General features: G+C 35.7%; 5 protein-coding genes across 6 annotated transcripts; 1 reads left to right on the forward strand and 4 right to left on the reverse strand.

Moving 5' to 3' along the window:
- Window positions 1-2,783: 2,783 nt before the first annotated feature.
- On the reverse strand, window positions 2,784-5,876 carry LOC149259667 (adenosine kinase 1-like). Of its 2 annotated transcripts, XM_089376659.1 has the most exons (6): window positions 5,135-5,876; window positions 4,684-5,019; window positions 4,476-4,598; window positions 4,280-4,354; window positions 3,197-3,257; window positions 2,784-3,096 (listed from the first exon to the last, which is right to left on the reverse strand). In XM_089376659.1, exons 2-6 carry the CDS (start codon window positions 4,780-4,782, stop codon window positions 2,993-2,995), a joined length of 462 nt encoding a protein of 153 aa, XP_089232785.1. In that variant the 5' UTR covers window positions 4,783-5,019; window positions 5,135-5,876; the 3' UTR covers window positions 2,784-2,992. The 2 variants fall into 2 exon arrangements, with proteins under 2 accessions (XP_089232785.1, XP_089232791.1); XM_089376665.1 differs by lacking the exon at window positions 4,280-4,354.
- A 337-nt stretch (window positions 5,877-6,213) lies between these two features.
- Window positions 6,214-7,775, reverse strand: LOC149259668 (protein DUF642 L-GALACTONO-1,4-LACTONE-RESPONSIVE GENE 2-like). Its single transcript, XM_089454874.1, has 4 exons — window positions 7,729-7,775; window positions 7,174-7,559; window positions 6,402-6,865; window positions 6,214-6,300 (listed from the first exon to the last, which is right to left on the reverse strand). Exons 1-4 carry the CDS (start codon window positions 7,773-7,775, stop codon window positions 6,214-6,216), a joined length of 984 nt encoding a protein of 327 aa, XP_089311000.1.
- A 317-nt stretch (window positions 7,776-8,092) lies between these two features.
- LOC149259669 (uncharacterized) lies at window positions 8,093-8,956 on the reverse strand. Its single transcript, XM_089376675.1, has 2 exons — window positions 8,491-8,956; window positions 8,093-8,349 (listed from the first exon to the last, which is right to left on the reverse strand). Exons 1-2 carry the CDS (start codon window positions 8,615-8,617, stop codon window positions 8,102-8,104), a joined length of 375 nt encoding a protein of 124 aa, XP_089232801.1. The 5' UTR covers window positions 8,618-8,956; the 3' UTR covers window positions 8,093-8,101.
- A 924-nt stretch (window positions 8,957-9,880) lies between these two features.
- On the reverse strand, window positions 9,881-14,326 carry LOC149259670 (uncharacterized). The gene is made up of 5 exons (XM_089418905.1): window positions 14,251-14,326; window positions 14,081-14,148; window positions 13,773-13,996; window positions 10,291-10,407; window positions 9,881-10,149 (listed from the first exon to the last, which is right to left on the reverse strand). Exons 4-5 carry the CDS (start codon window positions 10,397-10,399, stop codon window positions 9,902-9,904), a joined length of 357 nt encoding a protein of 118 aa, XP_089275031.1. The 5' UTR covers window positions 10,400-10,407; window positions 13,773-13,996; window positions 14,081-14,148; window positions 14,251-14,326; the 3' UTR covers window positions 9,881-9,901.
- LOC149259671 (type IV inositol polyphosphate 5-phosphatase 7-like) lies at window positions 10,688-12,930 on the forward strand. Its single transcript, XM_089418898.1, has 4 exons — window positions 10,688-10,790; window positions 10,973-11,036; window positions 11,641-11,748; window positions 11,966-12,930. The coding sequence occupies exons 2-4, from the start codon at window positions 10,993-10,995 to the stop codon at window positions 12,744-12,746; spliced, it is 933 nt and encodes a 310-aa protein (XP_089275024.1). The 5' UTR covers window positions 10,688-10,790; window positions 10,973-10,992; the 3' UTR covers window positions 12,747-12,930.
- Window positions 14,327-25,302: the final 10,976 nt, after the last annotated feature.

Below are 25,302 nucleotides of genomic sequence, written 5' to 3' on the forward strand. Positions count from 1 at the left end.
GTCTAATCATACTTCAAGAGCAAAAGCATTTGACCATGTAATTTTCGCTATCATATAAGATTAAGCATTTGACATATCATTTAATTTCATGAAAAGAGTAATGGAAAGTGAAGCAGATATGGCTGCAATGGAAAGTACATAAAGCTGCATCAGTTGTAGAATAAGCACCGGAAAAATGCGAGAAAGCAGAGGCAACAATGCCTTATTTGGAATGGAATCCTTGTGCATAAATGCGAAAAGCGAGAAAGCAGAGGTAACAATGCCTTATTTGGAATTGAATCATTGTGCATAAACACAATACAAAGGTTTAAAAAAATGTATGTAATATATATCAACATAAATTTTTGTTACAATGGACAATAAAAATGATTACACTTTCCAACCATGCCATGTGATACGATTTCTACAAGTATTTTAAAATCTAAATTAAGTTAATCGATTTATACAAAATTCGAAAAACTTAAAAATAGCACTCCAACAATTAAATTAACTTTGAAAAAAAAAAAAAAACAGTACTCAAATAATTTCATTAATACATTAAAATTTAGAATTATTTTAGTTGAATACTCACACAACTTTGAAAAATTGAAAACCATCAGTAATCGCCAGTTTAATTGATTTTTCCCCCAAAACCATGATAGCAGTTTAATTAATTCCCCCCCCGCCCCAAAATCATGATAGCGTGTTATGGTAATGGAAAATACCCGAAAGTTTAATTCGCAAACCGTACCACCTATGCACTATCTCCTAAGCTCCCTCCCACAACACGTGTACTACATCACTGCGATATTGCTGGTGAGAAATTTATTTAATGAAAACTAAGACATTACAATTCTTAGCTACAGTGTTGTGTTTGATCCCTAACTCCATCGAAAACATCACACAACTTTGACAATGGACTGTTGTCCAATAGCTAGCTTTAGTTTTCGAAAGAATCGGTGGGTCTTTTAAGAGAACTCACATTGAAGAAAGCATCCATATCAGATATAGGGATGGTTGAATGTGTTTACCCCTGGTTCTTTGTACGTAGTTGAAGCAGAGCAATCGAATTTTCTGGGAAGATATTCCCAAACTTTTGGTGATTATTTTTGTACATTATACCACCAAATATTAATTCTCTCACATATATATTCTCTAAATTAAGAACATAATTCTCTCGCATATACATTCTCTAAATTAAAAACACAATCACTCTAATTGACGTATTAATTTCATCATCTCTCATTCATTTTTCTGCTCAACGTTCATCATATCTCATTCTCAACCTATAAATTCAATATTAAAAGCATTTCACTATGCCTATGTGCTATCATTATCGTTGCCGGCAATCAGTTATGGTCGGTGGAATACATGAACTCAGATAGAGCTGCATAGGCATAGGCAGCTGGAGCTATAGTTGACTTAGTTTTACTGGAGTCCCCTGGAGAAGGCATCAGAGGAAGCAGCAGAGGGGGCAAGGGGCAACCTCCTTTCCATCACATAAATGAATAATTCTTGGATGATACAAATGACAAGACCTCCTTTCTATATATCTCAGTACTGAGAATCAGTATTTCTAAACAACGAACATAAGATTTTTCCACATAAAGTAATTCTGGACTTCAAAAAATGTATACTCTGCAATGACCAATATTCTGAGTAAAATTAGATTGGCCATATTTGGACAGAACAAATCATAGCAACATCTTGCAGAATGTTTAAAATAGACTGTGGACAAATTAAACAAACCTTTTTTCAAAAAGAAGGAAAATTTGTCCAGAAATTACAGAAATGAGACTGATTACCCAAATATTTCTCCAGGCATTCTAGAATTTAGTATCCCACCAAAACCCTTAAATGAACAGTTTCGACCCCATGAATCATGACCCAAAGCACACAGGAAACAGACAGCACCATTAACTTTAATAACACCTTTTGCCATTATCAGGCTACTCATCCTAATGTTTAAAAACATCATAATTCTTCACCAGTTTTATGATATCGTGCCTCTGCCATGCTGCTCTTCCCAGGCAGCATCTGATTGCATGCCAAATTACAACAGTCGATCTCCTTCAAGTTCATGTGAAATCCTGATGCTCAAAAACATCATAATACTTCACCAGTTTTATGATAGCATGCCATGAAATACTTCACCAGTTTTATGATAGCATGCCTCATGGCATGCTGCTCTTCACGAGCAACCTTTGATTTTTTGCCAAATTGTGACAGTCCACCTCCTTCAACTTCATGTGAAATCCTGAAATGCTACCAGAATCCAAACAACCACACAATTGGAACCTGAAACATTCACATTACGAAGACCCACAGCAGCCACAACATACAGACTACAGTCACCTCGAACACAACATCATCAGAATGTGAAGCAGTTAGAGCAGGCACACCACACCATTGATCCTAATGTTCAAATAAAATCTTCATCCTTATAACAATTTAAATTTCTTCGATCATAGGCCAATCCCCTCATTTACCAATTTCTAATCCTTCATCCTTGTAACAATTTAAATTTCTTCGATCATAGGCCAATCCCCTCATTTACCAATTTCTAATCCTCTGCCTCGTTGAGGCTGTCAGTACGATTATAACTATTAAATGGATTGATAATTTGTACATCCAGTGCAATCATCATCTTCTCCCACTACCCTGGTGTGAAAAAATATGATTTCCCTTTTTCCATTAGAAAATTAAAGTTATTAAACTCAACATCAGGAAATAAGTCTCACAAGTAACTGTCAACGGGACCTAATAAATTTTAACAATCCCCAATTGATTTAAATATTTCCATATTAACTGAATTCAAGATTCCCAAAAATATTGTAATGTATAAATGAAAGATGTCTGCTGAAATGCGCTGGAAAAGAGGCCAATTCCGGGATTCATTACCCGCACTTGTTGTAATATTCAAAACTGTTTTTTTGAACATAACAGAAAAAAAAACATAAGCCTACAGAAAGGCTTCGCTTCTCAGGAAATCTGGAACCAGATCGTTGGACGATCATTGTATGATAACATTTGCCGCACAATTTCCACATTCGACACATTCCTTAACAGATTTACCTAGCACCAATTGAGCTAAAAAGCCTCCTACAAATGCATCCCCTGCCAAAACAACAATGAAAGGGAAGAGAATTCAGTATTTTCTTGTCTACACCTATGTTTTGTAAACATTTAAGCATTAGACAAAAGAATATATCCAAACCTGCTCCATTTGGATGAACAATATTTTCCTTCGGAATCAAAATCACTGGAAACAACGTAACCTGAAATGATAACAAATATGATGATCTCAGCATTTTAAAAATAAGAACAAAAAAAAAAAAGAGGACACTAAGATAACGTGAACCATTTGTTTCTTGAAAGAAGAGAAAAGCACTTGATGCAAAATTTGTCTACTCGATAATTCTCATTAAAAGTGCCATGAAACCAAACATTAACAAATTAACAGCTAATACGCTCATTACAGACCAGCGGAGATATGTGGCAATTTAATTTTTAAACACCAGAAAGTCCCTTGGCAAATTACATGTGCATAGCTTCCTCCCTATCACGACTTGTGCCTCTCCTAATAAAAATCAATTATAACAAAATATGATACAAGAAGTGAAACAAGAGATTGGTATAAATTATGGTAAGAAATAAATTCCTTCCAATGATAAGAAAGAGTAGTGAGATATAAGATATACATGAAGCCAAATAGTAAGATATAAATTCCTTACAATGATAAAAAAAGTACACATCATTGGCACAATGGAACAGCAGAGAGAAGAAAGAGCAGAAGACTGTTCTACAAGACCATTTGGCATGGACATTGTTAGTTTGCCAAATAACCAATAACACAATAACCCCTCTGCTTCCACATACTAAAGTGATTACAATACACTTTACCTTCCCTTTCTGAGCTGCATGTTCAGCCACAAGTTGAATCGACTCAGGCGAGACTGCAAGGAAAAAGCCAGCAATATAAAAGAACTTGGCCTTCTCAACTGTACAACAAACAATAATTTCCTTTTAAACTTAGAGCTAAGTAAAGCCTAAGCATTGAGAAAATAACTTAAAAGAGAGCAAAAACTTCAGTACATTACCTAAAGCCCATTTTGCGGGTGATTTCAAGTGTTCTGATTTGTAGATTGAACTCATATTATCCTTAATCATAAGGGAAGGAAATCTAGAACCATAGACCAGAATGTATTTGGTTGAATATAGAAGGAATGTCCAAGAGTCCAAGACCACTGAAACTTTTAGCCTCTTCCAGTACAATAATGAGAAATTGAGAAATAATTACCAGGTGCAGATCCAGTAGTGGTTGCAAAAGCTGGAAAGGTATATATTTTCGATCTTTTGTCTTTTGTTTATATTCCTGAGACCAGTACCATAGACCACTGAAACTTTTAGCCTCTTCCAGTACAATATTCAAGAAAAATCTTCTCTTAATCTCAATGTCAGCTATAAACAAAAGACAAAAGATAAAAAATAATTACCTTTCCAGCTTTTGCAACGACTACTTGATCTGCACCTTGTGTAATAACAGCTATCCTCTTGTGAGTTTCAGTTGCCTTTGGCAGTGCTGACATCTTTAGGGCTATTTCTTCAACATTGTCAGTCTAGAAAATGCAAAAGATTTAGTAAACATCTACTCCATTCAAGTTCAGAAGCATATTGGTCAGAAATTAAGATCACATAATTTACCTCCCACCCTTGCGCCTTTGCAAAAGCTCTTGCTTCAGTCTCATCTCCAAAAACATAATCCATATACCTGAGGTAAAATTGCCAGATATCATGAAACATTTCAAACAGTATAATAAATATAAGTTATAACAGAGGGAATTCGGATATCATAGAAGAAAGAAGCCAAATCAACTTGGTATGAAAATAGAAATGTTTTAAGTTCTATCTGCGTAATCATCTGCTATCTAGATATCAGACTAAAACAATGCAAGGAAGTAGGTCTTACGGAAAAACTTTCTTCCATGCCTCAGTAAAACATTCACAGATATAAGGAGATGCAAGATTCATCATAAATATCTGCACGACATGAAATACAAGACCATTTGGCATGGACATTGTTAGTTTGCCAAATAACCAATAACACAATAACCCCTCTGCTTCCAGATACTAAAGTGATTACAATACACTTTACCTTCCCTTTCTGAGCTGCATGTTCAGCCACAAGTTGAATCGACTCAGGCGAGACTGCAAGGAAAAAGCCAGCAATATAAAAGAACTTGGCCTTCTCAACTGTACAACAAACAATAATTTCCTTTTAAACTTAGAGCTAAGTAAAGCCTAAGCATTGAGAAAATAACTTAAAAGAGAGCAAAAACTTCAGTACATTACCTAAAGCCCAGTTTTCGGGTGATTTCAGGTAGTTTATTTACTTTCTAATGTATTCTGGAGCTGTGCAAAACTAACCCTTCTTTATGCAGAAGGCATTGCTCAGTGTTTTAGTTAAAAATCTATTTCCAAATGTAAAAGATTTGTAATTGAGTGTAGAAAAAAGGCATTGAGCCATTGGATCTGAAGACAGTTACAGCTGGTTAGAGTGGAAAACTAAAAGTTTTTGGAAATACAATAAAATTGCCGCACAACACGACAGTGAGGCCAAGGTTGTGGGTATTGTGTGTTTTGGTGGGGACCAGGGATAACCCATAAAAGAATTTTTCAACTGCAAGAGATCAGATTACTATCAATGTGATTTTTGTGTTTAACCTAAGAGAATATGCAGCTAAGAACATTTTAATATTTTTAAATGGCAAGTTTGACAAGGATTTGACTGGAATGCATCGTTCAATGTATAGCCTTGATGAAGGCATGTCGATGTTCAGAGGTCATTAGATCAGGCCTTGGGAGGTTTAGAAGATGTGGATCATGCTGAACTGCATTTCACATTAAGAGGAGGGCATTATAGAACAAAAAATCACAAATACCGGTGAAATTTAGTTCAATTAAATTTCGATAGAATGGTGAGGAAATAAGAACAAGGAATGGATTATACAGATGTTACAACTTAAAGCGTGTTTTATAAAAATAAACTGCCTTTCACTGCTCAAAGCATGTTGGGTCAGATACCTTAAAGTATGACACCAGTTCAATAAGGTCAAAGTTGACAAAATACATATGCCTGTGCCAAACCACCCTGAATCACCTACACTTACGCTGACCTTATCTTAATTTTCTAGACAGGTCATAAATAGGCATAGAAATTCCAAATTTTGTCTTTTATTCAGGAATCTTAACAAATAACGACACGAAAAAATCAAGATATTGAAATATTGACCAATAATATCGATAATTCAAATTTTCCTTCTGCATTCACCATTAAACACAAATTCTCCCTATTTTCCATAAGAAAGGGAAGAAGACCAAAATATTCGAAATTCAACAGAAAAAAACCACCAATAACTTACATCATCACTTCTCGTGGTATAAAATTCGCTGAAGAACAGAACACGGGTCCTGGGAGAGATTGCCGTGAATGCGAGCGTTGCATCCTTGAAGGTTCCTGCTCCCTTCGATTCGAAGGGAACTTTGACCGTCTCCTTTCCAGCAAAGGCCTCCACAGTCATAATCCCCTTACAGGTGTTCTTGGCATCTCCGACCGCGAAGCTCAGACGGTAGAGTTTGCCCGGAATCGTTCTGACGATCTGAGACATGGCGCTTTCCTTACCACCGACGAGTTCTACGGCTCTCCTGCCCTGCGGGACAGCATAATGCTCGGCATCAATGTATTTGACGGCTTTAAGAGAATCCATGATCCATCCCGGCAGAGGAGAGACGACATCATTAACATTGGGAGGGAGGAGCACGCCAGAGTTCGAACTTGGGAACATGTAAGGTCCCTCTTCGAAATCTCCATTCTTAATCAGATTCCCTGCACAAAATCAAAATAAAATTAAAAAAAAAAAAAAAACGAGAAAACACTAAATCAAGAAACCAGCAAATCAAGAAATCAAGAAGCCGAGCGTGTGTGAACTTCGGGGGAACCATCTCCAAAATAAAAACCAAGAAAGCACTAAATCAAGAAACCAGCAAAGCAAGAAATCAAGAAGCCAGGCTAGATTACATCCTGTGAACTTAGGGGGAAGTTGGAACCATCTCCAAAATAAAAATCAAGAAACCAAGAAAGCACTAAATCAAGAAACCAGCAATGCAAGAAATCAAGAAGCCAAGCTAGATTACATCCTGTGAACTTCGGGGGAACCATCTCCTTGATGGCCACTGCGTCCAGGACAGGTCCACAAGCCGGATCTTCTTCGACGCTAGGGTTGTGAAGAATGACATCGACTAAATCAGAAGGAGCCCTGAATGCCCAAGCATAGGCATCCCAGCTGTTGATACTGTAAACTGTCTGGATGGATATGTTTCCTGAGAATGGAGGAACGGAAACATTCAACCTCTCAGACTGTCCGCAGGTTCGCGCAACACTAAATGTAAGGGAGTAATATGAGCCCCGCGCAACGAACCTCAGAGAAAGCAGGAAGTTCTCGGCGCGAATAAACAGAAACCCGCCAAATAAACGGAAACCCGGAAGTTCTCGGCACAGAGAATGGATGCCAGGTGTCAACCTGAGATTGAAAGGGACGACGAAAGTCTCTTTCAAAGGGAAGGCCTATCGGATAGGATTATTAATTTGGAATTGTAAAATTTAGTAGCAAATATTGCAGAGGGAAATTCCATGATATTACAGAATGAAATCCCATCCTATTACAAGTAAAACTGAGAAATTTCATATACCACAATACAAGTAAAACTGAAACCAATCTTGTAGAGTGAAATCCCATCATTTTACAAAATGAAATCTCATTATATAGGATTTATTAGGGTCATTACAGAGAAAATTAACATAAGCTGATTCAGAAGGTATGACATGGACTCTGTAGAGTGAATCCCCTAATCTTGTAGAGTGAATCCAGAGACATTACAAAGAACGCTATCACAGTCGAGAGCTGCTTCACAAGGCAGGACATGGATTCTGCTTATTCACCACAGAGACTCTTGTTGTTGAAGATGAGAAGCAGCACAAAAGTAAGTCATTCCACAACTACTACAAACTTACAACAATATTAACATCCTGCAAATATTCTCATCTATGAGGAGCTTTGGGGGCCTATAGATTACAAGAGAATAGCAGAAATTCTTCACTAAACATGTTAGTAGCGTACTGATCATCTTGGCGGTTGGAGACAGAACTGGTGTTGAAGCTCTCTTTCCTCACAAACCCAGCAGGGGCTTTCTTGTCATAATTCTGAGTACAAAATTTGATTGTCATTTTCTGCATCTTTCTATTTATATACATTGTTTGAAATTTCTCCTGCACCAGAGGTTCCAATCTCCAAAGCTGTCCAAAAACAGTAGCTGCCACAAGAGATCCCCATGTTAGGAGTTAGTATCTTGAAATTAAGTGAAAATTTATGTCTTAAGATTAAGTAAAAAATTGTGTCTTAAGACTTACATAAAATCCTGTGTGATTCCAGAACAGAATTAAAAATGTTATACCTGAGAGGTTTGTAATAGCATTAGATATTGCCAGGGCTGTACATACTCCTTTACCACCACCTGACATGTCTTCACCCAGCAACAACTTTGAAAATCTTTCTTTCATCATTTCAACTTCTGCAAACATAAAGCAGTAGACACATTAAGGCAAACAAGTTTACTTGCCTGAAATTAGACATACCATCAGGCCAAACAATATCCAGTTACTCATTTGTAACCAAAAATTCAGTGCCTCTGGTTGGTATAGAAAATGGTCAAAATAAAGGGACAGCAGTTCATGGTTAAGCGGTCAAAGCAACCAGACAGCTAAAATTCCACACAAGGCATATCAATACTATCCAAATACACCTCAAAGTGACAAACTTGAAAACCTATTGTCCATCCCAAGGGACTTGATGAGCAAAGGTGAAGAGTTAATATTTACCAACCAAATAAAAATATAAAATGAGCCAATCTTTGATGAAAAACTGACCACACAGCATACGGAGTGAAGACATAATTAAAACTTAGAGCAAATCTCTGAGACACATCATAGGGGAAAAGTATACAGCAGAACCAGAGGCACAGACAAACTGCATAAGATTAGTTTCATTGAAATATATGCATATAGAGCATATGCAAAATACCCTGCAAATAGTTCCAGTGCAAGATAGCCATATGAAATGGTGACAAAATGGATTGAGAGGGATTTCAGGGCAGAGGATGCATATAGATCTCGGATAAATTGCATTACAAACAGTTATAGAAAAAATTATTTGCATTTAAAATGTTTCCATTGCAAGATTTGCAGCAAGTTATTCACTGACTGAACGGAAATCAGTTGGAGAACAAGTTATGCAGAATAAACTTAGAACGGAAAACAGTTGCAGAAGAAGGTATGCAGAAAAATTAGGCAAAACTCATATCTAAGGGGGGTATGCGCACGGGCTCGCAAAATGGATGAGAGAGAGCTTCATCCTATTACAAGTAAAACTGAGAAATTTCATATACCACAATACAAGTAAAACTGAAACCAATCTTGTAGAGTGAAATCCCATCATATTACAAAATGAAATCTCATTATATAGGATTTATTAGGGTCATTACAGAGAAAATTAACATAAGTGGAGAGCTGATTCAGAAGGTATGACATGGACTCTGTAGAGTGAATCCCCTAATCTTGTAGAGTGAATCCCATCATATTATAGAATGAAATAGAAGTCTAAAGGATTTATCAGAGACAGTACAAAGAACGCTATCACAGTCGAGAGCTGCTTCACAAGGCAGGACATGGATTCTGCTTATTCACCACAGAAACTCTTGTTGTTGAAGATGAGAAGCAGCACAAAAGTAAGTCATTCCACAACTACTACAAACTTACAACAATATTAACATCCTGCAAATATTCTCATCTATGAGGAGCTTTGGGGGCCTATAGATTACAAGAGAATAGCAGAAATTCTTCACTAAACATGTTAGTAGCGTACTGATCATCTTGGCGGTTGGAGACAGAACTGGTGTTGAAGCTCTCTTTCCTCACAAACCCAACAGGGGCTTTCTTGTCATAATTCTGAGTACAAAATTTGACTGTCATTTTCTGCATCTTTCTATTTATATACATTGTTTCAAATTTCTCCTGCACCAGAGGTTCCAATCTCCAAAGATGTCCAAAAACAGTAGCTGCCACAAGAGATCCCCATGTTAGGAGTTAGTATCTTGAAATTAAGTGAAAATTTATGTCTTAAGATTAAGTAAAAAATTGTGTCTTAAGACTTGCATAAAATCCTGTGTGATTCCAGAACAGAATTAAAAATGTTATACCTGAGAGGTTTGTAATAGCATTAGATATTGCCAGGGCTGTACATACTCCTTTACCACCACCTGACATGTCTTCACCCAGCAACAACTTTGAAAATCTTTCTTTCATCATTTCAACTTCTGCAAACATAAAGCAGTAGACACATTAAGGCAAACAAGTTTACTTGCCTGAAATTAGACATACCATCAGGCCAAACAATATCCAGTTACTCATTTGTAACCAAAAATTCAGTGCCTCTGGTTGGTATAGAAAATGGTCAAAATAAAGGGACAACAGTTCATGGTTAAGCGGTCAAAGCAACCAGACAGCTAAAATTCCACACAAGGCATATCAATACTATCCAAATACACCTCAAAGTGACAAACTTGAAAACCTATTGTGCATTTAGCTTAATTTTCACTGAGACTAAATATAAAATCTGCAGATAACTGCGAATCCTTCTCTGGGAGACGAAAGAGCTGCCCAGATAACGAATCCTCGTTTTCACGAAAAAGCTTTACTGGTACTGAACAAAATCCTTCAACAAGATAATATGCCCAATTTTATTTTACAGGTGTTTCAGAATACTTGAAAAATGCACGAGTTTTCTCCCAGCCTTTGATTTGATTTACTAGGGATGTGTTACTTTGCTTTTGGTCTCGGTGTTTACAATCATGACAGAAATCTTGTTGAATTGAAATGCAGCTAATTCCAAGCCTGTAACAATGGAATCAGAGTTGTCCCAGATCGCAGATGCTCGTGACTTTAGGTATGGTATTTTGGTTGAATTTAATTGAATTTAACTTTAGCTGAAATTTGATAATGGTGGAACATACGGATTGAGTTTACTATCCATTTGAAACATAATCTGTTCCCCTGCTTGTGCGAAGTTATTCTGGGATAGTTTATAATGAGTTGAACATAATTTAGAACTTATTCTTCATTTGCTCCCAAACATAATACCATGAGCATGTATTCGAGTAATAAAAAAATAGACGCAGTTTTCTTCAGGGCAAAATCTTTCTCTCCCCTATCTTTCTGCTATGTGCTTTTATCAAATAACCATAATACAGATAACCAATGCTGACAGAAATAAGGTTATAAAAAATCGTGTTTTTAAATGATCTGCAATGTAACATTCTCCAATAGTAATTTGTTACCATTTGTCCAGAATTTCGACTATAAGAAAGCCCGTCTCATCTAGATATTCAAATACGAGAACCCACTTCTGTGATGGGTTGCTTCTCTTGGAATTATTGAAGACAGAATAATGTTGTTTGAAAATGTATTGGAATTTTGATTTCAACAATCGTTGTTCATATCAGTAAGCAGCTTTTTTAATGAACTAAGTAGGCAACTGAATGTTTGCGAAGCAGGGTATTTGTGGGAACATGGAATGTGGGAGGTAAAGCACCCTGCAATGGCCTGAATTTGGATGAATGGTTGCATACTTCACCTCCAGCAGACGTCTACATTTTGGGGTATTAACAAACTCCCCTCATTACATCCAATCCAGCAAGATGAACAAAGCCCTGAAAATGTTTTATACATTTGCATTTTGTGTTTCTACGAACAAGAGGATATCAGTTAAAACTCTTTTAGTTTCAGAATGAAATTGTGTGTTGATAGTTTTTATTGAGATTTCCACAGTTGTGTCAAAAGTCTAACAGTATACTGTCTCTATGTGGATTTTCCCAGGTTTCAAGAAATTGTGCCTTTAAATGCAGGAAACATTTTAGTGGCAGAGAACAATGGTCCTGCTGCCAAATGGCTGACCCTTATTCACCAAACACTGAACAATTCAGGCACAAGCAAGAATAGAAATCAATGCAGGTGTTTATCACATTGCAGGGAAAAGTCTGCTGAAATTCCAGAAGCCGTTTATTGTTTGGACTCAGATTGTGAATGTTCCAAAGAGCGTAAAAGTTCATCTTTTTCGAGCAGAAAGTCTTTTCTGGACTTGAACATCTTTTCTAAGCCACACTCTGAAGTTACAAATGACCAAAAAAAACTAGAACAGAAATGTAGCTTTGCTGACTATCTCTTCCCAGGAAGATCATTTCATAGAGTAGATTCTAGTTCCTCTTTTATGTCAGTTTCATCAGAGGACGAGTATGCTTTGAGTGAAGGAGGGTCTCCCTCTAATGTTTTTCACTCTCCAATGTTAAGTAGTCCATTATCAGATAACTCCGACTCAGGTCGGATGAATAACAAGTTTAATTCAAGCAAGGAGAAGTACTATTTGGCAGCTAGCAAGCAGATGGTTGGCATTTTTCTCTGTATTTGGGTACGTAGCGATTTGAAACAACATGTACGAAATTTGAAAGTTTCTTGCGTTGGACGCGGGTTGATGGGTTACCTTGGCAACAAGGTGAGAAAAAATATTCCCTCCACTGTGAGTGGCTGGAAGAGCTCAGAGGGGGATTCTGTGGTGAGACCTTCCAGGCAGGTTAAAAACTACATGCATGCTTACAAGTAAAGCAGGGAAACAGATAAGTAACAATTCTGTGTTTATTAAGTATCAGTAGGAGAAACATTCGCTCCTTTATTTTATGAAATGAATAGGTTGACATGCTAATGAATGAATAGTATTACTCTGTCAATAATAAATTTTAAGCATACTGTCATCCTTTACAATCTCAATACAATCAGTTAGTTACAAATATCATTGCATCAAAGAAAAGAAAATAAGGTAATGGAATTTATTTCCATCTACTGAAATGAAATGCACGAGTTATTCCAAGTCTTAAGCAAAAGAACAATTTCTGTAGAAACACAGTTAATTCAAATTATCTTCTAACTACCATCTATTGCAATGAAGATTTAATAGCCTACTGAAATATTTCTACCTATAACTGTATTCGGTCAATCCATGAACATTAATAGGCATTTCTTCAACCATCATTAATCAAAAAGAAAACATACGAGAATGTCAAGTTGTGGATTTCGCATTCAACAGACAATATTTAACAGTATCCACTTCAGAGTATTTGCAAATTTCTAATCGGAATTGTACAATACGCTAAAAATAACCCATTACAGTAAAGATCGACAACCTTGATTTATCACAATGGAAACAGAGATAAGAACCAATCCTTTTTAAACAAAATTACCCAACAGTACATGTGTTAAATGAATGCTTAGGTCGCCAACCCCATATTGGGAAAACCCTAACGGCAAGCCGTTCAGAAAAGAGAAGAAACAGAGTAATCATATTTGAAATGCACAAATTACTGCGAAGTTATTCAAACCCTCAGATAAAGCTACACGCATAAATCCCATAATGTCAAAATATCAGTATAAGTATCCGGCTCTACATTGGGCGCATCCGTCCCCCATATTTCCGTTCTACAATAACCCTAAGATCTATATATCCACTGAACAGCCGTAACATTTCGGCCGGCGAGCCACCTTAACACATTGATGTAAAGAAAAATCTAACAATCCTCTATCTAAAACGAAGATTCACACCAAGAACTCGCCAGACAACCGAAGAGGAACCAACCTGTAATCGAAGGCGGTAACCATTGTGAGAACGCAGTTTCGCTCCAAGGAACGTCCTCTGAGTATGTATATGCATAAACCCCGCAACAAAGCGTACCTACAAACAGTTTAACGTATTAAAGTAAGCCTGAGAGTAATCGAAAGGGTATTAAGAGAGAAATGTAAATGCTGAAGAGCGAGCTTATCTGAAGTTGGAGTTGTCGAGCAGCAAGCGGCAAGTTGCACCTGAAATTGACATTTTATTATATCAAGTTCTCAAAAAAATCAAAAGGAACCCTGTATGAAACTGCGTGGGCCTGCTTACGTTACCTCTGGTTTGTAGAACGAGCCCTCGACGCATTTCTCCAGATTCAAGAACCCGCTATTAACAGTTCCACCTGTGCAGGAGCCGAATAGAGGGTTTCAGAGAATAAACATAAGTGCGAAATGAAGGAAGAGATAACAGTTAGGCGAGATGGAGGTCGAAGGCATGTCTATACCTGTAGGCCTATTGAAGGCATTTCCGCCATTCCACCATCCGGTCACCTTATGTTGCAGAGCCGTAGCTCACCCACCGCGGAACAACCAAATGAACCTTACTTCGCCGAGAATTGCATTAACTTACCCGTCTACAATCCAAATCGTTGAGACCGTGGATCTTCTCGGATCCAACGGTTGAGTGGTTGCCAGATGCAAGGGTTCGATATCATTTCGAACAGCCGGTCATGAATACCTCCGCCCCTTCTTTGCCAGGTGTCAGCGTCAGAAGGAGTAGGACGACGAAAGGTCCCTTTCAAAGGAAGGCCTATCGGCCTAATAAAAGGTTAAAAAGTTGAATAATAAAGTTTATTAATGATATTTTTTTGTTTGTTTGTTTGTCAAGTTGTTTGTGTTCCTCCAGGCTTGACGTGTAGTGGATTTTAGCATGTCTCTTCCCCTTAGCATGAGCACAACAACCTTTGTGAGGTTTCATCTTGGGTCACTTTGCTAACGAGGTCCATCCTCAACCAGTTGTGCTAGTGAGAATTGACTATATATATATATATATATATATATATATAGATTGTCAAGTTGTTTGTGATCCTACACGCTTGACCTATGGCTTGACGAGACGTGACCCAGGGGCATTTAAGCCGTCAAAGTCACCCGGGGATCGCACCTAGCTTAAGCCACACCAACCCTTAGCTGACTGGATCTTTAAGCATGTCTCCTGCCCCTAGCATAGGGCACAACCACCCCCAATGAGGTTTGATCTTGGGTTGTTTTGCTGACGAGGCCCATCCTCAACAAGTTGCGCTAGTGAGACTTGACCACAATTTTTTAATGATATTAATATTAAAGTTTCTTAATAATTTTTAATAAGATTTTATATTTAATTAGATTTCACAATAACATTTATATCTAATTAAAATTTTAATAAAATTAATTTTCTAATATTTAAGTTTAAATAGAATTTATATCTAATTAAAATTTTAATAAAATTAATTTTCTAATATTTAAGTTTAAATAGAATTAATATTCATAGTAATAAGGTTTATTAATGATATTAATATTAAGGTTTATGAATTGGCTTTAATATTTCTATTTAATAAGATTTAAGGTTTTAGTAAAATTTAAGTTTTTTTTAATATCTAATTGGCATTAAAATTTGATGAACAAAAATTGCCATAGCTTGTGTGAGTAAAAAATTCATGTTGCATTATGACAAATAAAACTCATCATTGCAATATGCCAAAACAAATCAACGTCGCAATATGATAAACAAAATTTTAGGTCGCAATGTGACAAAGAAAAAACCAACATCACTATATGAAAAATTGAAATCAACATCAAAATGCCACAAATAAAAAAAAATAATGTCACACTATGACAAACAATGTTACAATGTGATGACATAGTCAAACATAGTCAACCTATATAGTCAATGTTTAAATAATCAACCATGGTCAAGCTCAGTCAACCATATGTTTACCATAGTCAACGATAGTAAACCTTGTTCACCCATAATCATCTTTAGTCAACCTTAGTTGACCATATTCAACTATAGTCAACCATGGTTGACCAAAGTCAACCATAGTCAACCTTACTCAATGATAATCAAGGTTTAAAATTGTTTAATAATAATAATATTAATGTTAATAAGGTTGCCTAATAATAATATTAAGGTTAACTATATTATTAATAATATCAATATTACTATTAAGGTAAACTATAGTAATATTAATATTATTAATATTAATATAGTTTATTAATAATATTAATATTAAGGCTTATGAAAAAGGTTTAATATTTATATTTAATAAGGTTTAAGAACTATAAAAATATCGTAATATGATGTAACATGTTGTCTTTTGAGATAACTCTAGGTCAATTAGTTATGCCAAAGCATCTATAATGTTTTGTTGTTTTGAATGGTTGGATGACCAGTGAACAATTTATAAACAGGTGCTTCAAACTTAGATAGATTTCCAAGTAAAATAAAAGGTTGTTCTTTAACTACACATAGTTAATTTGATTTTAATGGAGTGGAAAAGTAGAGCATGGAGAAGTATAATTCATTTAATATTCAAACTAAATACTTAACCAATTATAAGAAGAAATTAAGAAACAATGTTTACTTAATCAACAAAATATAATTAAATTGTTACAGAAATCTGATGTAATTTATATTTAAAGAGGAACTTACAATAACAAATAGTTCTGTAAATTATTCTCTTATTTATAATCACAACTTCATAGAGGATTCAAAATGAGATTGAAACTCAGTCAAATTTTAAATCAGATCATTGTAAAAGACTTAATTTATATGACGAAAACATAGTGAATGGATAACATGAAATAGAACTCACTGAGAAACATACCATATGAGATAAATCCAGAATCCTTTCTTATTCCAAGAAATGCTCTAGCTTAGTACACATCTTCTTGATAGCTTGTTCAAGGGTTCAACCCATAATAACTCAAAGAAGAAGTTATTTATACAAAAAATTGAAAAATATCTACGTTCTATTGGAACAGTATACCAAAATAGGACAAAATTACAAAAATAGGACAATATTGTAGGAACCGAGAAACTGTTGAAGAGGTTGCTCTATATTTTGGGAATCTTCTGATGATATGGACTAAAAAAGCTAATGAGCTATCATAATGTTAAGATAAAAAATTACTCAATTGTTTCACACAATTGATCCCATATTTGTTCACTTGGGATTTCCAAATTCACCATCCTTCTAAATGTTTCATCCACTTCTGTATACCTTTTGAAATTTGGCTTGGTGAGGAATAAATGTATAATTTCATGCTTGATGGTCAAATCAAACTCCAAGGCTTCCAGAAAGGCCTTCCCTATTATCTATCCTTTGATACCTGCAAACTTGGCTCTGTCCACGGCAATAGTATACAATTTTTTGCAATAATATTCTAATTTGATCAACTTATCATTTAGATCTACCAATCCTGGTAGTCCCTTTTTATTTAACACATTAAACTTTGAATGAAACCTTTGGACAACAATATCCAGGGTTTGACATTTTGTTTCTAACTGGTTAATCAAATTCCTCTTTTGTAAGACCTTCTTAATCTCTAAGATGGTAGTTGTTCTGTCATAAATATTTATTCCTTCCAGCTCTTCTCTGCTTTTTGAATTTAACACCTTGATCATATCTATGGCTTTTGCTGGCTTGGTCTTCAAAGCTATTTTATGTTCTTCTATCACTGCTCTACATCTGGTGATGAGTTCTTGTTGCTAAAAATAATTTGTATGGATGGAAATACATCTGTCATAGATTGGCTGATGTGTGTCAAAATATTTTCCTTGGCATGGGCCAAAGTATCTGCCACTAGGGACTCACTTTCTAACTTCTCGATCTTAAGTTCTAATTTGTGGGACTTTTGCATCTCCTGCACATACAAAGTATCATTTTTGACTTTCTGCAATTCTAAACTTTGGAAATTTTGCGGTAACTTCTCTTTTTCCTGTTTCTGTATGGCCAATTCTTATGATAATCTGGCTGGATCAGATGGTGATGATGTAGACTCAATGGTTGTTGATGATGAACTTGTCTATGTACCTACAACTGCTATTGAGACTGCTTTGATTGGAACCATAGCAATTTGTGCTGCTTCATTCTCCTTCAGTAACTCTTCAATCTGCTCTTCCATTTTCTTTAGCTGTATATTTTTCTCAATGATAAGCTTGAGCAAGTCCTCATCTTTTTGTTCATTTTCTGCTATGTCCTTTGTTAGAGGATCTTCTGTAGAAGGCAGATTCAACTGTTTTTTGAGTGCAACAATGTCTGCATCTTTCTTTTTGAGGAGTAACTCTGTAGCTTTTACATATTTCAGATCATATCCTACTTTAATTACAAAGTCCTCCAATGCCTTTATCCTATTATATTTGGCTAAGGAAGAAATCTTTTCTAAGTTGAGCTGAGACTGAACATTGGATAGGGCAATCCTAAACTTGGAAGGAGACATAGCTGTAGTTGTCATGGTAGAAAACAACATTTCACCGGTCTGTTTATGTATATCCATCTGGTCAATTAAATGGATTTGACTGGTATCAAATGAAAACATAGTCTTTTTATAATCTGATGGAGACTTAGGAAATGGAATTTTGGCTTGCAAGAAAGCCATTTGCACTCTGCCTTTCTCATTGTCAAAAGCAGAAAGAAGTCTATGTTGCCAAGTTGATGTTTGTTTCCAGAATTGGTTGTATATATTAGACTTCAAAGTCTCATTTTTCTATTTAATCTCAAGGAACCTTGAGAAGATGTTATGATCATTTGAGGAACTAGTTCCTGTGGAATGAATGATTTCTAGAGGCTCCCTAGAAGCTGAAGTTGTAGGAGGAGTTTTTGAAACACTAACTCCTACTGATGTAGAAACTTCTGAATCTCTGAGATCAATTATTACTGGTTGAGTTTCTTTTGTTGATGTGACCAAGCCAACCTTTGGCTTCTTCTGTTAAAAAATGAATCATTTCGTAATCTCCTCAGTAGATGAAGTTTCCTCTCTCACCCTTTTCTGTTGGTTGTTCTGAGTAACTGGAGTTTGTTCAGTGGGGGTGGATACAACCTGTTCATCTACCTCTTGAAGTGTCCCATCAACCCACTGCTCTTGATTCATGAACTTTTCTATTTCTGGTCTTAGAGTATGATTATAAGGAGTCATTTTTAATTCAACTCTCAAGGCAGAAATAATACCAAAAGGGTCATAAGACCATGTAACGCTAGGCTGGAAATTCATCTTCTTTAACAATGTATCTGCCTCAACACCCACTGATCTGGTGTTGTAAATGAATGAGCCAATCTTTGCCTTGATCTTGAATTGAGATTTCCTTTTGCTTGACACAAAGTGCAGGTCATCCATGTTGATCATCTACCTAATATATTCTAGAGAAAAGATTCTCATGGGAACATACTTGGGTGGCTTATATGGTGTAAGCTCACAACCATATACCCTTATCTCTGTATAGTTTTGGTATAAATACCAGTCACCAGTTTTAGTTTTCTCACTTAAGTGTAAAATCCTCTTAATTTCATCTCCAATCCTTGGCTTTGTCTGATTGTTGAGGAGCTGTGCCACTAGATGTATGAATGTATCTATAAAATCTGAAAATGAACAACTGATAGAAGTTGTCTTGACTATTGCGGTCCAATGAATCATTGATTGTTTCACTCCCTGTTCATCATGTTTGCTGAGCTTGATAGGCAAAATATCTCCTTGCTGAAAAAGAAACATGTGAACAATTATAGAGTTGTAGCTGAACACTCCCTGTACAGTAAAATTCATGAATTGTTCATGTATATTATCAACCAGTAATTGGTTGTAATTATACATGAATGCTGGTTGCTGATCTTTGTTGAAGATGGAAAGGAATCCAAGGATGGTTTCATCAAATGACTGGTCATCTGGATATCCTTACAAGTATGAAAGCAAAGAAATACAATGTTTGGAGGCTTCAGGAAACATGGAAGATGAGTAGGGTGGATTTCTTTTCGATAATTCTACAGCCTCAGGTAAAACGATTTCAAAGATTTGGGCTCTCTATGGAAAATTTAACTTATGGTACAGATCCATAAGTGCTGTTGGTGAAAAATGGTCGAGAGAGTCTAATTGAGGGATTAGGAGCATTTGATTTATGGTTTCAGCATAGATGGTGATCAGAATGTCTCCATTCTGAGCCATCACTACTCTTTTTACAGGGTCATATTTGGCTTACCACCAGGTAATTAGGTTAGGGAAATCATGTGTTTTTGGGAAACTAAAGAAAGGCAACAATGATTCCCAAAATTTGATTGGGTCTTGCTGGTCAAGGTATTTTTTTTTGAGCCATAGGTGTAGTTCATGGAAATTGAACTCACACTTAGCTTCTTCAATCTTGAAAAGTAAATCAACAAGAGGAACATGGCCAGGATCGAGCTGGGTGGTAGTAGCAGTGCTTTCTTCGGTACTTTGATTTTTAGCTTTCCCTTTTGGGGTCATGCTGAAAAACATAAGAAAGAATGATTCTAGTGACAGATTGATCGAATAGGAAGAGGTTCCGCAAAAAACTGTTTCACCTACAAATAATACTAAAGAGTCAGAGGAAAGTGACAAAGAGGTTGGTTTAGGAGTATTTATAACATGTAGGGATGGGCTAACAGTTTTATTTATGATCGTAGTGACTTTAATGTATAGGAGTGGAGCTACAATGGACGAATAGAAACAGGTATGACAGCAGGGAAACGTGCATGTGAGGTGGCGGCTTTGGACTGGTCAAGGGATAACGGTCAAAGTGTGGGATGGAGGACTGTTGGCAGAAGAAAACCATGAGTGGATTGCAGAGGGGGTAGCGAAGGGTTTATGGTTTTGAGCGCCGGGGGGGGTACGGAGCTATAAGACGATGACACATAGGGTTGGGGCATTCGCTATTAAAACCACTTTCTAGAACCCCCCACTGCGTTAATGAGAAATGGTCAAGGGGGGTGTGAAGTCTCTCCCCCGTAGTTGATCTGGGTAGGAAGTAGATCGACCGTCCAATGATGCGCACTCTTTATTGAAATCTGATAAGACTTTTTTGTTGTCTAGCAACTTTGGCTTAAACAAATATGTGCGCCATATACATAAAGTTCAATATCAAAGGTTTACAACAAAGATTAATCCCTAATAAGGAAATTAATCATTAATTAATAAAAATTTAACATTTCTAATGTGGCGCATTTAGACGAGTAGCCTTTGCATTTATTCATTTTATTTGAAATTGAAGCCTTTATTTTCTTGTTGCTTCCCTAATATTTTTTGTTTTCTTTTGACTTCATTATTTAGGGAATCTAACTCCTAACATTTTATTTGATATGGATGCATATCAAATATACAATTGTCCTAACATTTTTTTATTTTCTTTCTTTTTCATCCATATCCTAACTTAGCATTTTGAATTTATTTTTGACAAATATACTAAAATTTCAAAACCAAATAATGTTACAACGTTGGCTCTAGCTGGGGACTGCTTCCCCTATGGGATGTAGAGAACAAAAAGATCCAAGTGCCTTCTCCTTAGGTTATGGAGTCTTTACTAAAACAATTACACACTTACAATTTTTTTCAAAATAAAATGAACTCTTTGGATATTCACAGATGATGCGTGAATGGATGAAAATCTAATACTGGATATAATGTTTAAGATATTTCCCATTGACTGGAATTGAGGAATAATGTCCTTCCAAATTCTGTAAAATGAATGTATTATTTCCTTTGAATTCTGCGATGCTAAATGGACCAAACTAGAGGTTGTCAAATTTTGCATGCTTGCCTTTATCCTCCCTCCTTGTATCCCATCTAAGCACCAGGTCTCCTTTCTTGAAATTTCTTTCTCTGACCTTTCTGTCAAACAACTCTTTCATCTTGTTTTGATATTTCCTTAGCTTGTACTGAATTTCATCCTTATTCTCATTTAACTTAATGATTTGATTAATCCTTCTTGAGAAATCATCTTTTTCTTCATAAGATTCTTGAAGGAATCTCATAACTGGTAAATCTAAATGAGTGGGAAAAACTGCTTCCTTACCATAGACTAATTGGAAAGGAGACTTGCCTGTGGACCTCTTAGGAGAAATTATATTTTCCAAAATTGCATGGATCAGGTGACTGTCCAAACTCTTTTTATGGTCTCCAAGAGTCTTCTTAATGAGCTTAACTAAGCTCTTGTTGGAGGACTCTACTAGCCCATTAACTTGTGGATAGTATGGTGTAGAATGATGTAATAGAATTGAATACTTTTGGCAGGACTCAATCATTTTAATACTGCTAAAAGCTACTGCATTTTCTTTAACAATCTGTTGAGGACATCCAAATCTTGATAAAATATTTTCCTCAAGGGATTTAATTACAACAATATCCGTTGCATTTTTAACAGGTATAGCCTCTACCCATTTGGTAAAATAGTCTGTAGCAGTTAAAATCCATCTATGTTGATTACTTGATTGTGAATGAATCTCCCCTATGAAGTCGAATCCCCATTGTAGTAAAGGTGCTTGACCAATATTGGAACAAGAGGGAGTGCTGACAATATGTGTGCAACTTCTAACTCTTGCTCCAAATTCTTTAAACAATGTGGGGCAGTAGAAACCTGCCTTTAAAATTTTGTAAGCTGTTGCTCTCCAGGCATAGTGTCCACCATGAAACCCTGCATGGGACTGATCTATAATTCCCTCTGTTTCATTTTCAGTAAAACAAAGAAGAAGGATATTGAAAGGATCCTTCCATTATAGATTATCACTGATAATACAATATTTAACTTCTTTAAGCTTCAAGGCTTTACACTGCTTCAAGTCAAGTTCAAATGGACATTGAAAATCTCTAAAAAACTGCACAATATCAGAATACGAGTCAGAGAGTAGATATTTCTGATCTATATGAAAGAAAATGGTATGATTTGAAGAAGGAGGTTCTTGTGGATTCTCACCTTCTGCATTTAAGGAAGGTTCTTATGGATTCTCCCTTTCTGCAATTTGAGAAGGTTCTTGTGGATTCTTCTTAGATGAAAGTTCAGAAATGAAATTTATTCCCAATACTTTGCAATTGGATTCAGCGAGAAATTTGGCTAAACCTTGACCTTTCACTAGATTTGTGGTCTTGATCTCAAGATCAAATTCAAGAATTTTGGAAATTCATCTACCTCTTCTTTCATCAGTATCAGGTTGGGTCAAAACAATTTTGACAACATGATTAGGGACATAGGCTGTAATGTGTGAATGCAAAACATAGGTTATGAATGATTTGAGGGTTTGTATTAAAGCATAAGATTGTTTTTCAATAATATCATATTTAAGCTCGGCATCCCTCATAACTTTACTAAAGAAGGCTATGGGCTGGTCATCACCATTTATATTCTTCTGTAAAAGTACAACTACTAAGGTTGTCTCTGATGCAAAAGAAAATATGCTAAAAGGGGAGGAGTAATCAGGATTGGCTAATGTAGGGGCTTCAAATATAGCCTTTTTGATCTGATCAAAAGCATATTTGGTAGAAACTATCCATTTCACTTCATTTTTATTCTTTAACATTTCAGTTATGTCTTTTACTATCTCTGCATAATTAAGGATAAACCTTCTGAGAAAAATAATTTTCCAAGGAAGGTTTGTATCTCCTTTTTGTTTCTAGACAAAGATAGAGTTTGAATAGCTGAAACTCTCTTTGGATCAATGAAAAATCCTTCCTTTGAGATAATATGCCCCAGTAATTCCCCTTTCTTTACAACAAATAAAGACTTCTTTGGATTTATGTATATGCCATATTTTCTGCACCTGTCAAAAACCTTGCTCAAGCGTTTTAAATGATTTTCATCAGAATCAGAGAAAACAGTTAAATCATCTAGATAAATGACAATAAATTTAGATGTTTTACCAACAAATGCTAGATCCATGGCTCTCTGAAAAGTGGCTCCAACGTTTTTCAGTCCAAATGGCATCCTGACATACATGAATGTACCCCAAGGAGTAGTAAAAGTAGTTTTGTCTTGGTCAGATTGACTCACCATAACCTGGTTGTAACCAGAAAATCCATCTAGCATAGAAATCCTATTTGCACTTGAAACTTTCTAAAGTAGATTATCCATTTTGGGCAATGGGTAGTTATCCTTTAAAGATGATTTGTTCGGATTTCAGAAATATACACATAACCTAATTTCACCATTTTTCTTTCTGACATGAACTAGGTTAGCCACCCAGTCAAAATACCACAAAGGTACTATGATATGAGCATCAAGCAACTTTTTAAGTTCTTTCTCAATGGTTGGAAGAAGTATGGGATTGATTCCTCTTAATTTTTGTTGGAAGGGTTTTGCTTTTGGTTTTAAAGGATTTTTGTGCTCAATCAAGGATGTATCATACGTTTTTAACTCATTATAAAACCAGGAAAAAACATCTTTATCATTTTTAAGAAGATTCAAATATTTATTTTTAACATCCAAAGGCAAAGGTGATGATATTTTAACATTTTAAACTTATTCTAAAGTCCTAATATTGCATTCTTCAATTTCTTCTTCAGGTGAATTAGAGAAGGGGTTTTTGGAGACATCATTATTATCAAATAACTTTTCCAATGGAACTAATCCTTTGGGAATAAAATTTTTAGATAATTGAATGACATCATGATCAAGAATTTTAGGACTAAATGAAGTTTCTGAGTTGTGTTGATTTGATTCTTGGACATCTTTTTGATCTTCTTCAATTTACATATTTCAAAATTCATCAATGACTTGAAGAAAAGATTCTAGCTATTCATCATCCTCAAAAATCTGCGAGTGTTTAAGGTTATCAGGAATTGATGGTCTGTACTTGACTTGAATCTGATATTCCAACAATACTGGGTCAGGGATTTTGAAAGAGCTTGCTGAAACGACAAGTGAATTAGCATGCATATTCTCATCCCTGGGTATAACAATTATGTTAAATCCTTTAAAGAAATGTTCAATTGTATCCCGAACTTCATTTCTATAAGACCTAAGTCTTGGGTGCTTTGTTTGACACATGTTTCTAACTTGCTTGACTATTAGCTCAGAATCAGAAAATACACTCAAGTTTTTAACCTTTAGACTCTTAGCTAGTTCAAGACCAAGAAGAAAAGGCCCATACTTAGCCACATTATTGGTCACTTCGAATTCAAGTTTACATGACTGAGAAATATTTTATTTATTTGGTGAGATTAAAACAATCCATGCTCCTGCTCCTTCCTTTGAGCAAGATCCATCAAAATAAAGTTTCCAGATATCTGATTTTACAATTTTAGGTTTGGAAACTATATTTTTGATGACAAGTTGAGAGTTTGATGAATTTTGCAATGATAACTGAAAGCAACCAAAATCCTAATCTACTGCATAGATGGGGTCATTTTTTTCTTGATCAGACCTGCAAACAGCATGGAGGAATCTAACTTCCCTATATAACCTTAAATGTTCACCTCCATAAACAAAAAGACATGTCCATTTGAAGTGATCCTCCAAGTTTAGCACAACATGATCTAGATAGGAGCATGCCAAACTTAGTAGGAATATCAGTGACAACTATGTA

This window comes from Pinus tabuliformis, chromosome 6, assembly GCF_031772625.1.
Source record: "Pinus tabuliformis cultivar Carrire ecotype Pingquan chromosome 6, CPIR1, whole genome shotgun sequence".
In the NCBI taxonomy this organism is placed as follows: domain Eukaryota; kingdom Viridiplantae; phylum Streptophyta; class Pinopsida; order Pinales; family Pinaceae; genus Pinus; species Pinus tabuliformis.

Excerpts from the sequence above, each read along its gene's own strand:
- LOC149259667 (XM_089376659.1), bottom strand. The coding sequence starts at position 4,782 with ATGTTTCATGATATCTGGCAATTTTACCTCAGGTATATGGATTATGTT. Across the intron at positions 4,599-4,683 it reads CAAAGGCGCAAGGGTGGGAG|ACTGACAATGTTGAAGAAAT; the intron begins GTAAATTATGTG and ends TGCATTTTCTAG. Across the intron at positions 3,258-4,279 it reads CACTACTGGATCTGCACCTG|GTTACGTTGTTTCCAGTGAT; the intron begins GTAATTATTTCT and ends TTATCATTTCAG.
- LOC149259668 (XM_089454874.1), bottom strand. The coding sequence starts at position 7,775 with ATGGGATTTCACTCTACAAGATTGGTTTCAGTTTTACTTGTATTGTG. Across the intron at positions 7,560-7,728 it reads TCAGTTTTACTTGTATTGTG|GTTGACACCTGGCATCCATT; the intron begins GTATATGAAATT and ends TTTCAATCTCAG. Across the intron at positions 6,301-6,401 it reads ATACCACGAGAAGTGATGAT|AAGGAAAATTTGAATTATCG; the intron begins GTAAGTTATTGG and ends TGGTGAATGCAG.
- LOC149259669 (XM_089376675.1), bottom strand. The coding sequence starts at position 8,617 with ATGTTTGCAGAAGTTGAAATGATGAAAGAAAGATTTTCAAAGTTGTTG. Across the intron at positions 8,350-8,490 it reads TGCTATTACAAACCTCTCAG|CTACTGTTTTTGGACAGCTT; the intron begins GTATAACATTTT and ends CTCTTGTGGCAG.
- LOC149259670 (XM_089418905.1), bottom strand. The coding sequence starts at position 10,399 with ATGATGAAAGAAAGATTTTCAAAGTTGTTGCTGGGTGAAGACATGTCA. Across the intron at positions 10,150-10,290 it reads TGCTATTACAAACCTCTCAG|CTACTGTTTTTGGACATCTT; the intron begins GTATAACATTTT and ends CTCTTGTGGCAG.
- LOC149259671 (XM_089418898.1), top strand. The coding sequence starts at position 10,993 with ATGGAATCAGAGTTGTCCCAGATCGCAGATGCTCGTGACTTTAG. Across the intron at positions 11,037-11,640 it reads GCAGATGCTCGTGACTTTAG|CAGGGTATTTGTGGGAACAT; the intron begins GTATGGTATTTT and ends ATGTTTGCGAAG. Across the intron at positions 11,749-11,965 it reads GCAGACGTCTACATTTTGGG|GTTTCAAGAAATTGTGCCTT; the intron begins GTATTAACAAAC and ends GGATTTTCCCAG.